We start from the raw sequence: 14,958 nt of genomic DNA, 5'->3' as shown, positions 1-14,958 counted from the left end.
ATGTAAAAATGACAACTGTTTTCAATTTGAGCTTTCTATATGCGACTGTTTTCTTTGCAACCAAAACCGACCTCTTTATGCAGTGGCACTGAATTTGCAACAACAAAACTGTGCATGTGCATAAGTACCAAGTCACATTTATGACTCAAATTCCAGTTGGGACCTGCCATGATGTCAACGGACCAGACACAATAGCAGCAACCATTTATTTTAAACAGAGACCCCTTGCCACCAAAAACTTCAAGGAAAGTTCCATTTCTTCTAACAGCAGTAGCACATGGTTGTTTAAGCTAGAGTTTTCCCAATGGCAAGAATGCCATCTGAGGTAACAAAGTAAACAGCAACAGTATTTTTGACCATGCAACCGGTTGAGTTTACTTGAAAACGTGTAAATCTAACAAGTTGTTTATTTTACTTCATTTATTTAATTTAAATCCAACTCCGAGGATTTTTCTGCTTGTAGTTGGCATGCAAAAATTTATTAAGCAAATTTAAAAAAAATGCAAATTACCAGATATATTTGAAGCAACCAAAATATACCAATTTCATTGTTATGTCCTAAAGGATTTATTGTAGACTTAATGAGAGTCAAAGCATTCACAGCTTTTAATTTTACAATGAGAATATACATCAGACCATGTACAAAGTGTACTTAAAACATACTGAATTTGTGAAACCAAGGGAGAAAATTTCAACACCAGTTACTACTAATATTGTACGGTTATGTCTGTACACTAGCAAATTACACTTTGTGCTTGGGGCTTATTTCTGAGCCAAGTATTTGATGTATAATTTTATCTACCCAAGTCAATGTAAACCGGACTTGCCTCGTGGTTTCATATTAGTATTAAAAATGTTACCATAAAAGTATGAAGTTCAAAGAATGTTTCAGATACCAAACATTCTAAGCAGAGCACTCTAATGCCACTCACTTTATCCTCTGTGAAGCATTTATGTAAATGATGGAAATCTGAAATAGAACCAGGAAATGCTGGAAATACTCATCAGGCAGCATCTTTGGAAAGATAAACAGCGTTAATGTTTCAGGTCTGTGACCTTTCGTCAGAATAATCACAGTAACTGAAAGGTTAACTGTTTCTCACTCCACAGATACTGCTTGACTTGCTGTGTATTTCCAGCATTTTCTGTTCACATGTAAATGTTAGCTGTTGTTGATAAACATTTATCACTATTAGTGAAGTTAGTCTGCCCATTAACTCAGTTATGAATTTAGAGGCTCAATTATTTTAAAGCTATGTCCAAATTTTACCCATTTAAAATAATTTTCAGGTTTTGTACACACAGATGTGATGATCAAAACAAGGCAAACTAAATCCATTAGATGTAGGGTGCGTTCGGTTGAAATCCAAATGGTTTTGTGCTAGTGAGGATCAAAATAGAATGACAAATGTTTCACTGTTTTACAGCAAGCTATGAAGTCCAATACGCAATACAGAGATCAGATTATTAGTTACAGTTAGATGACAGAATTTTATAATTAAAAAACCTTAATTTTTCCCTTAAAGCTTTTGGAAGAAAGTCATGGACATTTTTCACCTGTCTCCCCAAAAAAAAGTTTTTACAAGATGTGATCTGGCAGGTTATGCATATTTCGTGCAGATACCCACTTGCACTATGGAGTAGAAAATGGCCCATTTACAAGGAAGTCACTTTAACAGTCTTAGGAATACAACTGTACAACTTGAAACATCGACACCTCAGATTAAATGTGCCCTAAAAACTGAATTACAAAGCAATTCAGACAGTTCCTTTTTTAAAAAAAAGACAATTTTAGTTGCAGTTTAATACCCATTCTGCCTTAAATCATCACTTTATAACTTGTTAGTGTCAGATATCCACTAAAAGTATTTTAAGTAAGCAATGCAATATATGTGTGTAACAAAATACATATCTGTTACAAAGTACTGAGCCCTTTCAAAAAGATTGAAGAGTTTACCAAGAATAGTCAACACCAAGAAAAATATCTACACCCGTGACTTGGAAGATGAATAATTGAAGGAATTCTACACCAACATATACAATTCAAAAGCAACAGCTTGCATAAACACCATAATGATTAACTTTCATATTGTATTGAAAAGTTCAGACATTTCACAGACACCTTCCAACTCAGTGCAGTATAGTGCAAGACTCAGCTTCTACATATGCAAGGAAAAACTTGAATGACAAGGGGGGGGTAACATCACATTTATCATTTTTTTTTGCAGGATTTATACTGGTGACAAATTTACTGTCAGCAAAAAATAGTAAAGTGCCAAATTTGAAAAAGTACATTATACAAAAATAATACAGCTTGACAAAAGAACTAATGTAAGTAAAAACGTCATTGTGTCGAGTACAGAATAGCAATCAAACACATTTTTTAAAATCTTGTATTAAATTATGTACCCTTTGTACATTGATTTTTTTTTCCTGAGAAAGACAGCTTAAGAAAAAAAGATTTTCAAACATCTGTTTTAGGTCATCACAATTTTACTCCTGATAAGCTTAGCAATTTATAGCTGGAAGTAACATGACTTTCTAGGATAGCTCACCAACAGCTCCACATTTGTGTACAGAAAATTCATTAAAGTTAATTTCTCTTGGGTGCAAGCTTATTTTTTCTCTCCACCTCAACTGAATGTACAAGAAGGGCCACAGAAAAGTTGCACTGCAGATTAGAGATACTGACATTCTCCATGGAATTCACCTGATTAGCAACTGAAGACTAATTTTTAACTAAGAGTTGATTCTCAAGATTCCATGTCAGTGTAATTTAAAAAATGTCAGCTGCCCCGGTGACCTTATGCAGTCATGCAATGGTATTATGTTTAGTACATAAAGCCAGACTCAAGTGCATTAGCTCCATCAAAAAAAACTATTTTACAATCTAATTTATTAGCAATGTTGAAACTTAAGAAAAAGGAGTTTTAGTAAATCTGAACGTGATGCTTACTAAGTCTTTTTTCGTACCAGTATTTTTTTAAGTTAGTAAAATGGAGGATCAGGGGGAGTCAACTTAATTAGCATTAGCAAATTTGGTCACGGGATCAACTTAAAAAGACATTCCTAAATGGCTATCCACTGTTTACCAGGTCACTGGCATACAAGCATGATTTGAGGCACCTGCATATTCAAATACAGTGAGGAAATCAGGAGAATCAACGAGATGGAACTCGATCACTCATCAATGTAGGTGTCAAAAAGGGGACAAAAAAATTATAGTTACTGCCATTTCACACCATTACTGACTAAATGTGGAGGTGGGGCGGGGGGGGGGAGAAAACAGGACAAACAGAGCAGTTAAGTATTAAAACAATTGTATTTCATGCTACAGCCCATTACGAATTAATCAGCCAAACGAACAAAAAATGCTCTAGTAAAAACATGAGGCAATATGCCCAGAGGTGTAATGGCAAAGGAACAGAAGGAATTAAAATCACTCCTATGGAAAACACTGAATTTGCAGAGCTCATCACCTTCCAGCAAAAATGTAGCACATGCTTTAAATTTGGAATTTGTCAACTGTTAGTTAGGTTTCTTTTCCTCTCAACATCTGTTTGTACTACAGCTTGAAACCCATAATACTGTCCATCAACCCCATTTATACTGAGCTGCAGCATAAACAGAAGTGGTTTGTCAGTGGGTCAGAAATGTGAAACAGCAGCTGTTTGGTCAAAGCTGTGGGCTGATGGATTAGATAAGATCCAGCAGATCTGACGTGACTTGTTGCTACACCTTTGATATTACCACAATGTGAACCACAGTATCACAGTGGAAGATAATGACTGTATATCCAAGGGCAGTGGACATAAACCACAGCATCTAACCACTAAGCTTATTCTCTAGAGTTGGCATTTGGAGAATAATGGAGGACTGTCACGGTTGCTGGTTATTACAAACGTTCCACATCATTAAGCTAGCTGTTGTATAATAGATTTTTAAAAATGAATAAAGGTAGCAAAGATTGGATTTTCTACTGCACGCACAGAATATTCACCACAAACTTATATCCTACACTGCAGCTGGTCTTACAAACGTTAAGACACTATTCAAAAAGTTTTATTTAGGTTTTTTAAATATTCTAATTGCTACTTGTTTACAAAAAGGAAAGGGAAAGTGAAAGTAGAACAGTTTTGTGCAGGACTATGCCCTTACTACAGAACAATTTACACAATTTCTAAGTAAACTCCGTGCAAAATGTTACCAGTGTACAAAGGGTTTGTTTTCCTTGCATCACTGCTGCCATGTCAAGGCACTACATGGTCTGTATGGAAATTCTCATTTCCAGTTTACTCCTCCCTCTCCTGCCCCCCACCAACCTGCTCATATGCATGAATTTGTTTAACATTTGCAGCTAATTAAGTCTATTCACTGCTTAGGGAATAATAAACTAACACCTGAATGTCAGGTTTAGGTTTGTGACCTTATAGCTCAATATTTTAAGGGCAATCTTTGAGGCTTTCAAAACCATCACTAGTTTAATCCAACTACATAAGCATTTCAGTTATGGAACAGATTTGCGCTATTTTTTTTAAATGCCATTTTTGACTGAAATTTAATATGCCACAGGAAACAAATCATAAACATGGTATTTTCTCTTACTTGGATTTTACTCTGAAGGTTGGTATAGAACGCCAGGGTCCACTAGCTCAAGAATACCTCCGTCATACTGGTAATTGGAAATCACAGTACTCCAAATTTGCCATGCAATTCAGTTTCCAATTAGGAGCAAAGATGGTATCAGCAATATTGACAAATGGTTTGCACTTGACCACTGAAGTAAACAATGAAATTGCAATTTTTCCAATCCTGTTTTTAGTCAGTTAGTATAATGAGGTAATTCCATAGAAGTCAATGGAGCACAATTAGTTCACATTTGCTTGCTCTGGCAGGAGCACCAAGTTTGAAAATCACAGCCAAATGGCTATAATTGTGCTGATTAAGAATTTTGAATGTAATGATCTTTGAGCATTACAATATAAACAGGGAATTAGTAAGTGCCATGGAATAGAACAAGGCACATGAATCAAAGTGATAAAACACTTGTTTTCAAATGTTTTCTGCAAATAAGGTGTCAATGCCTAGCTAACAAGTCTCAGCGCCTCCCCAATTTCATTAACAAAGCTTTAAGAATTTGAGGAAGAGGGGGGAAGCGACCTTGTTAATTTGAACATTTGATTTATACTCAAGAAACTCTTCATAAAAAGGTATTTAAAAGGTAACTGCAAAAGCAGGGAAATTGCTCTATAGATATAAAATTAGATTTAATCTGAAAAAATTATTAGCATTTCCCAAAGTAATCTTGATTTTATGATGATCTTTAATAAGCTCCATAGCATTTTATAGAATGGCTTCAGACTTGTTCACAAACAGACTGCAAACCTATATACGACCACTTGTGGTATAGCTCTACAAAATGTGGCTTTGTTGTTTGAGATTAAACGAGGGACATGAGGCAAGACAGCAGATTGCAGAGAGGAAGTCTGTGTGGTTTTTCAACATAAACACTTTCCCCCATCAAGGTCCCAATCTAGAAGTGCAATGTAAAATTAGACTTTCCTGCATTTGTTCAGCTTAGTCATATCGTTCTGTTACAGCACAATAAAACGTGTCCTAAACACAAAGCTCCCAAGATTTTTTTTAAACTGGCCAATATAAAAATTTGACAGTAAAGTATATTTAAAAGTTCACCTGGCTAAATCTCACTATACATCCTTCCCCTTTTAAATCAACATTGCTGCTCAAAGTCCTTTTCATAGCAGTAACAGCAATTTTTATTTGAAAAAACAACTCATTTTAAATGTTGGGGAAAATACACAAAGTAATAATGCAAACTGAGGACAATAAATTTATTTATTTTTTTGTGCTGCCAGTAAGTGAATCAAGTAACTGGAAATGATCATGGTTACAACCAGCCCAAGAATGATATTTTGCAGTCAGCATTGTGTCCCTGCAGAAGAGAGAGTAGATACCATTAGTATATCCAACATTTAGGCACAAGTTTTGTATTAAGGTTTGCAGGTATAGTTTATGGCTAATTGTCACAGGAGGAAGGTTGTGTGAAGTTAATACACCTCAAAAGCAGTTCATTTGAAGTTTTACTCCAATTGTTTAAATACCGAAGCTGACATTTCTCTTTTTAATCACTGCTGTCGTCATCATCATCTTCATCGGATAAATTTCTAGGGGATTGGAGGGACCCACGGTAAAACTCAGAGCGATTTGGCAGAGTTGCAGTCAGCTGGCCAGTAGAGAGCAGATCGTAGCAGAAGGAGCACACACGTACTGGTTTGGAGGATTGGCTGGGAAGAAGGAATCGCTTTTCTGAACAGGGCCCACACACAACAAAACCACATTTGCGGCAGTGATGTCGACGGCTGACTGGTGTGAATTTGACTTTTTGACAACGCATGCATATATTCGCCTCTGAATCAGGCACCCAAACTGCAGCATGCTCATTACTGGGTACTTTCCCACTTTTTGACAACAAATCTGTGACACATTTGTTAATGTGATTCATCCACTCTGATTTCTCAGTGGCAGTAGCAGCATAAACAGCAAAGGATTTGGTTGGAGTCTTAATAAGCCAGCCATTACGCAGCTCACCATCATCTTCAATGGAATCAATTGTAACGTTCTCCAATGGAATTATGTGCTGCTTGTTGTACTTTTTCTTTTGGATGACAATATTTCCATAGACAAGGATGTCATTGAACAAAAAAAACTGCCTGGCTTTCGGCTTCTTTCGACAAAGCTTCGTAAGAACTCCCTCGCCTATGAGTACCCGACCTGGAATAGTCAGGGGTTGGCCAGCTGCACCAAAACAGCTCTCAACCATGCCAATGCGTCGAGCATTTGCTTCACTGTTTGCTAAGCGGTCCACCATCTTGTTTTCTGTAAGGGAAAAAAACACAAATTATAAGATAATATTTTTAAATCTAGCTACACAATATTTGGCTTAGAGGGGAAAAAAAAACAGCACTTTATTAAATATAATTAATCTTTAAGGTGGATAATGAAAAGAATTACAATCTACAACATCCACTATATAACTTAATCATCTACTTTTGTTGCAAGACAGAGGGACCAGACAGCAGACTATAGTTAAATCACAAGGAATGAAAATCAATAATGCAGATGTATGAAGAGAGCTACTGGAGTGTATCACAATGAAAGGATAGCAAGCGCATTAAATCCTAATGGATTGTTAGAATGTGAAATGCCCTACCAGAAACAATGACGGAAGCAGAACCCATAACCGCATTTAAAAGGAAGTGGATAAATATTTGAAAATAAATAATGGGCATGGGGAAAGGGTTTAATTGGAGAGCTCTTTCAGCAATTTGGTACAGGCATGATTGACCATCCTGGATATTTCCAAATAAAGGCTACCATTCATGTTGCCACAATTAGTTATTTTGACCTGCACAAATATCCCTTACAGAAAATAAGCCTTTAATATTCCATACTGAACGTCAATTAACAGCAATATACAAATTTGACATTTTAGATTTCCTCACAATTTTACACTTGATTTGGGTAACATATTTGATAGAATTTGTCTTCATCTTCCCATCCCCACCCTTTTCCCACTCAATTATAACGGTGGATTCACAACATTTCCACTACTAAGAAACAACATTCCTTGATAACTCTGCTTAAAATTTTAGGCCTGTGGAATTTAGTTAGTTGGTTAGTGGAACACGGCTGGAAAATTCCAATCATCTCCGAGCCAGTGAGTTGCTTTCTAGTACAAATGAGCCCAAATAAATTTACTTTGATTTTCAAGTACTGAAACATTAACAAGTATTTTAATTTTACTAATAAATATGCATTGTGATTATACGCACGAACGTGTGTTCCCTTCTGCACATGCGTGCCGTGGACTCCGCTCGATCCGGTCGCGCATGCGCAGTACGATACATGAGGAAGCCGGAAGTGGTTGAATTAGGTGTTTCTCTTAAAATGTTGCAACTTCAGCAAGCATGGATACAGCACTTTTCAGTTAATGACATTAATGCATTCAAAGAATTAATAGAATCGGTCATGTACTTGTTGCAAATACAGAAGAATACCAGGTTCCCACTTTGCAGACAAACAAATCCCTGAAACTAATCAGCCTTGGGAAGAGGTTTTTTCTTTAAATCTATGGCTATTAGCATACAAGGCTGGCAGAATGCATTTAGCACAAGCCGTTTTAAGGCAACGGGGATCATTTGAGCCCAGTGGGAAGTTGGGTCTAGATTGGACCTATACTCTCTACTTCAGAAGAATGAGAACTTATTTCATTGAAACATACAAGATTCTGAAAGGGATTGACAGGGTAGAAGCTGAGAAGTTGTTTCTCCTGGCTGGAGGGTCCAGAACTAAGGGTCACAGTATTAGGATCAGGGGTTGGCCATTTCAGGCTGATGAAGAGGAATTTCTTCACTCAGAGGGTTGTGAATCTTTGGAATTCTCTGCTCCAAAGGGCTGTGGATGTTGAGCCATTCAGTGTATTCAAGGCCGAGATAGATAGATTTTTGGACTCTAGGGGAATTCAAGAGATATGTGGATCGGGCAGGAAAGTGGAGTTAAGATCAAAGATCAGTCACGATCATACCGAATAGCGGAGCAGGCTCGAAGTGCCGTATGGCCTACTCCTGCTCCTAATTCTTATGTTATGTAGATGCTAGGGGATCCCCACACCCAGGAGGACAGTAGCAGGCTTGATTGGCAGCTCAAGTGACTAATCCCTGACACAGAGCTGATGGAGGTCAAGTTTTTGGCTTCCTGTTGAGCTTAAACAAACACATTCTGCTAGCTACTGCTTCTAGTTCTAGTTACTGGGTACGATAGACATTTCCAATTGCTTGTGGGTTGTGTGGATTTAACCTCTGGTGCAATTAACTTTGTTTAAATAATTAATTCCTGGGATGTGGACATCACATTCATTTATTGCCCATTCCCAGTTGCCTAATTCTGGGAGGGCGTTGAGCACCGAGTCTCGTCGCCGAGAGCATACAAAAATCAAGCGCAGACAGTGGATGAAGCGTGTGGCAAACCAGACTCCCTACTCACCCTTTCCTTCAACCACTGTCTGCCCCACCTGTTAAGAGACTGTAATTCCCGTATTGGACTGAGAACACACTTTTAATCATAGAATCAGAAGTTTACAGCATGGAAGGAGGCCATTGCGGCCCATCATGTCCGCGCCGGCCAACAAGAGGCTATCCAGGCTAATCCTACTTTCTAGCTCTAGGTCCATAACCCTTCAGGTTACGGCACTTCAAGTGCACATCCAAGTACTTTTTAAATGTGGTGAGGGTTTCTGCCTCTACCACCCTTTCAGGCAGTGAGTTCCATGCCCTCACCAACCTCTGCAAGAAGAAATTTCCCCTCAAAACCTTTTACCAATTACTTAAAATTTATGCCCCCTGTTTATTGACTCCTCTGCTAAGGGAAATAGGCCCTTTCTATCCACTATATCTAGGCCCCTCATAATTTTATACATCTTACTGAGATCTCCCCTCAGCCGCCTCTGTTCCAAGGAAAACAAATCCAGCCTATCCAATCTGTCCTCATAGTTTAGATTCTCCACTCCCAGAACATCCTTGTAAATCTCTTCTGTACTCTCTCCAGTGCAATCACGTCCTTCCTGTAATGCGGTGACCAGAACTGCACGCAGTACTCCAGCTGTGGCCTAACCAGTGTTTTATACAGTTCAAGCATAACCCACCTGCTCTTATATTCTATGCCTCAGCTAATAAAGGCAAGAATTCCTTATGCCTTAACAACCTTATCTACCTGGCCTGCCACCTTCAGGGATCTGTGGACATGCACTCCCAGGTCCCTTTGTTCCTCTACACTTCTCAATGTCCTACCATTTAATGTGTATTCCCTTTCCTGGTTAGCCCTCCCCAAATGCATTATCTCTCACTTCTCCGGATTAAATTCCATTTGCCACCATTCTGCTCACCTGACCAGTTGATTGATATCTTCCTGCAGTCCACAGCTTTCTTCTTCAATATCAACCATACAGCCTATTTTTGTATCATCTGCAAACTTCTTAATCATACCCCCTATATTCAAGTCTTATCATTGATGTATACCATAAAAAGCAAGGGACCCAGTACTGAGCCCTGCGGACCCCCACTGGAAACATCCTTCCAGTCACAAAAGCACCCATCAACCATTACCCTTTGCTTCCCACTTGCAACTTTACACTGGATCCCATGCGCTTTTACTTTCATGACCAGTCTACCATGTGGGACCTTATCAAAAGCATTGCTAAAATCCATATACACTACATCATACACACTGCCCTCATCAACCCTCCTGGTTACCTCCTCGAAAAATTCAATCAAGTTAGTCAGACACGACCTTCCCTTAACAAATCCGTGCTGACTGTCCCTGATTAATCAGAGTCTTTCTAAATGTAGATTTATCCTGTCTTTCAGGAATTTTTCCAATAATTTTCCCACAACTGAGGTTAGGCTGATTGGTTTTTCTCCCTTCTTAAACAAAAGGTACTACATTAGCTGTCCTTCAGTTTTCTGGCAGCACAATTGAAACCAGAGAGGATTGGAAAATGATGGCCAAAGCCTCAGCTATTTCCTCTTTTGCTTTACTTAACAGCCTGGGATACATTTCATCTGGGCCTGGGGACTTATCCATTTTCAAAGCTGCTAAGCCTCAATACCTTCTCTCTCTCCATGTTTATTTAATCTAATATTTCATACTCCTCCTCCTCGATAGTGTCTGCATCGCCCCTCTCTTGTGAAAACAGACAAGAGTGGAAAGCAAGTCATCCTCGACTCCGAGGGACTGTCTATGATGATGATCTTGGACTGCTACAGGAACGGTTTGTCACAACTGAGTGGCTTGGTATATTAAACGTGCACCAGAATGAATCCAGGACATGATGAGATTACCCTGATTCGCATGATATAAACAGCTCGACATTGCATACTGCAGACTTATACCAATATAACAGCCTCTTCAGTGAAAGACTGCACATTGGAAGGAGTTCAGAAGTAATGCAGCATAGCACTGTAGTAAAGTTAATCAATTATAGATTGCAAGCATAAGTTTAAGGAAACAGGCTAAGACACAAATGACTTTTGATCACAGTAAACAACTGAATTCATAATCAAGAGTCTCTGCAATCATTCATTTCTTCATGTTCCTTGTCACAGTAAGAAACTGCTGAAAGAATCTCACTGCAGAATTTTTTTTTAATGCCAACACGTATACTCTTGCACTGCTCCCATTCCACATTTATATTAGTCTACAAGCAAGGCCCAAGCTTGGAAACCAAAAGTGGATCTAGCAGAGCATCTGGCAAAGGATACGATAGTTTAACCCGAATGCAGACAACGTTGCCAGAGGGACAATGACAAAAGTCCTGAACTTAAATAAAGGCAATTAAAGATATGAAGGCAAAGTTGACTAAAGTGGACTGGGAAAACAAATTAAAGGGCAAGATGGTAGATAACCTGTGGCAAACATTGAAGGAGATAGGAACATAGAAAATAGGTGCAGGAGTAGGCCATTCGGCTCTTCGAGCCTGCACCACCATTCAATATGATCATGGCTGATCATGCATTTCAGTACCCCATTCCTGCTTTCTCTCCATACCCTTTGATCTCTTTAGCCATGAGGGCCAAGTTGTTGAGGCCAGTTCGCTAGATATATTCAAACTCCCTTTTGAATATATCTAACGAACTGGCCTCAACAACTTTGTGGTAGAGAATTCCACATGCCCACAACACAGAAGTTCCTACTCATCTCGGTCCTAAATGGCTTACCCCTTTTATCCTTAGGCAGTGAGCCCTGGTTCTGGACTTCCCCAACATCGGGAATATTCTTCCTGCATCTAACCTGTCCAATCCCGTCAGAATTTTATATGTTCTATGATATCCCCTTTCATTCTTCTAAATTTCATTGAATACAAACCTAGTCGATCCAGTCTTTCATAGGTCAGTCCTGCCATCCTGGGAATCAGTCTGGTGAACCTTTGCTGCACTCCCTCAATAGCAAGAATGTCCTTCCTCAGATTAGGAGACCAAAACTGTACACAATATTCAAGGTGTGGCCTTACCAAGGCGCTGTACAACTGTAGTAAGACCTCACTGCTCCTATATTCAAATCCTCACTATGAAGGCCAACATGCCATTTGCCTTTTTCACCGCCTGCTGTACCTGCATGCCAACTTTCAATGACTGATGTACCATGACACCCAGGTCTCGTTGCACCTCCCCCCTTTACCAATCTGTCATCATTCAAATAATAAACAGCCCTCCTGTTTTTAACCACCAAAGTGGATAACCTCACATTTATCCACATTATACCACATCTGCCATGTATTTGTCCACTCACCTAACCTGTCCAAATCACCCTGCAGCCTCTTACCATCCTCCTCACAGCTCACACTGCCACCCAGCTTAGTTTTTTCTGCAAACTTGGAAATATTACTTTCAATTCCTTCATCTAAATCATTAATGTATATTGTAAATAGCTGGGGTCCCAGCACTGAACCTTGCGCTACCCCACTAGTCACTGCCTGCCATTCTGAAAAGGACCCATTTATTCCTACCCTCTGCTTCCTGTCTGCCAACTAGGTCTCTATCCACGTCAGTACATTACCCCCAATACCATGTACTTTAATTTTGCACACTAATCTCTTGTGTGGGACCTTGTCAAAAGCCTTTTGAAAGTCTAAATACACCACATCCACTGGCTCCCCCTTGTCCACTCTACTAGTTACATCCTCAAAAGATTCTAGAAGATTTGTCAAGCATGATTTCCCTTTCATAAATCCATGCTGACTTGGTCTGATCCGGTCACTGCTTTGCAAATGTGCTGTTATTACATCTTTAATAATTGACTCCAGCATTTTCCCCACCACCGATGTCAGGCTACCCGGTCTATAATTCCCTGTTTTCTCTCTCCCTCCTTTTTTAAAAAGTGGGGTTACATTAGCTACCCTCCAGTCCATAGGAACTGATCCAGAGTTTATAGAATGTTGGAAATTGACCACCAATGCATCCACTATTTCTAGGGATACTCTGGGATGCAGACCATCAGGCCCTGGGGATTTATCTGCCTTCAATCCCATCAATTTCCCTAACAATTTACTGACTAATAAGCATTTCCTTTATTTCCTCCTCCTCGCTAAATCTTCGTTCCTCTAGTATTTCCGGAAGGTTATTTGTGTCTTCCTTCGTGAAGACAGAACCAAAGTATTTGTTCAATTGGTCTGCCATTTCTTTGTTCCCCATTATGACTTCACCTGATTTCTGACTGTAAGGAACCTACATTTGTCTTCACTAATCTTTGAAGAGAAATTTCTTCTCTCAGAGGGTCATGAATCTTTGGAATTCTCTACCCTAGAGAGTAGTGGAGGCTGGGTCATTGAATATATTTAAGTTGGAGATAGACAGGTTTTTGAAAGATAAAGACGTCAAGGGTTATGGAGAGAGGGTAGGGAAATGGAGTTGAGGCCAGGATCGGATCAACCATTATCTTATTGAATGGCGGAGCAGGCTCCAGGGGCCAGAGGGCCTACTTCTGCTCCTATTTCTTATATTCTTATGTTCATTACAGAAAATTAAGTGCTTTAGAAGTATAGTCACTGTTGTAATGTAGGAAATGCAGCAATCTACGCACGGCAATTACCCACAAATAGCAATAAGATAATGACCAGGTAATGCTGCAGAAATTGCGGTTGGAGGCTTCCCGCAGGAAGAAGCCTTCGACCTGAAAAAAATCTATGAAGTTACTTTGTGGTCCGGGAGGTTCAGCGACTTGCGGTCCTGGGCCTCTATGTGTAGGCCTGCGTAGAGGCCCACGTATCTCGGACGCAGGTGTTTTGCAAGCGTATCTGGGATCACGTGGGCCGGCCGAATCAAAGTAGGGGTATTCCCATTCATACTTGGTGAGTTCCGGATGTACGGAGCTGCCAGAAGTATGAATGGGAATACCCCAAGAATACACAAAACTTTAAAGAAATAAAACAGTTTAAATTAATTTAAATGACATTTAATTTAAAAAACAATTGTTAATTTTTTTTTAATATGTTTTAACAGTGCTAAAAATAAACTTGCCTTAATGGACAGAATTGCTTATATATTAAAAAAAAAGAGTGAAACATTTATTTTTTCTATTTTTTTAAAACTCTTATGCTGGTAAAATACCAGGTGAAATTATTTCATGGGCATTCACTGGGCAGAAGTTGGGAAAATAGCCCAACTCTCCACCTTCGAATGACCATTTCTGTCAGATACGTACGATCTGTCAAGAGAATTCTTGACAGATCACAAATTCCAGGATTCGGTGCACACAGTGCTCGGAACTTGCGGGTCTCCTACGGACAAATTCAGTCCCAATGTTTTTTTTAAAATAAAGTGAAGTTGGTCGAGGGATAAATGACAGCCAGGACACCAGGGAGAACACCACTGCTATTCTTTGAATAGCGTCATAGGATCTTTTACACCTACCCTAGAGGTTTAATGTCTCATTCGAACAACGGGTCACTGCCGCTAGTGGGTTCAAGCCCCACTCCATGATGAGCAGTTAATCTAGTGCTGCATTGGTGAAGGTGCGGTCTTTCAGATGAGAAATGAAACAGAGGTCTTGTCTGCCAATTCAGGTGGTTTTAAAAGATACCATTGCACATTAAGAGAAAGGAGTTCTCCCAGCGTTCTTACCAACTATTCCTTCCTCAACCAACAAATTAACTGTTATTTATCTTACCATCATTTGTGCGACTTTGCTGTGTACAAGTTTGCTACCATGTTTCCTAAATAAGACCAGTGATTGCACTTCATAATTCACTGGCTTTGGGACATTGAGGATATGAAAGGTGTTATATATAAATGCAAGCTCCTCTTTTCTTAATCTTGGTCAGTGTGGAGAGTGGGTGATGGCGAGGGAGGGCATTTCAACAAGTACAAACAAAATCCAATGCAGCTC

General features: G+C 39.2%; 1 protein-coding gene across 4 annotated transcripts in view; it reads right to left on the bottom strand.

Moving 5' to 3' along the window:
* Positions 1 to 555: 555 nt before the first annotated feature.
* The window catches only part of plekhf2 (pleckstrin homology domain containing, family F (with FYVE domain) member 2), a 59,158-nt gene continuing 44,755 nt past the window's right edge, over positions 556 to 14,958 (bottom strand). For all 4 annotated transcript variants that reach the window (XM_070894432.1, XM_070894443.1, XM_070894423.1 and 1 more), the window contains one exon: positions 556 to 6,897. In XM_070894432.1, the coding sequence (XP_070750533.1) occupies positions 6,143 to 6,889 (747 nt within the window). In that variant the 5' untranslated portion in view covers positions 6,890 to 6,897 and the 3' untranslated portion in view covers positions 556 to 6,142. The remainder of the gene's footprint in view (positions 6,898 to 14,958) is intronic.

This window comes from Pristiophorus japonicus, chromosome 1 (genome assembly GCF_044704955.1).
Source record: "Pristiophorus japonicus isolate sPriJap1 chromosome 1, sPriJap1.hap1, whole genome shotgun sequence".
NCBI classification, from domain to species: domain Eukaryota; kingdom Metazoa; phylum Chordata; class Chondrichthyes; family Pristiophoridae; genus Pristiophorus; species Pristiophorus japonicus.
The sequence above is the reverse complement of the archived record's forward strand: the minus strand, read 5'-3'. Positions and strand labels throughout refer to the sequence as shown.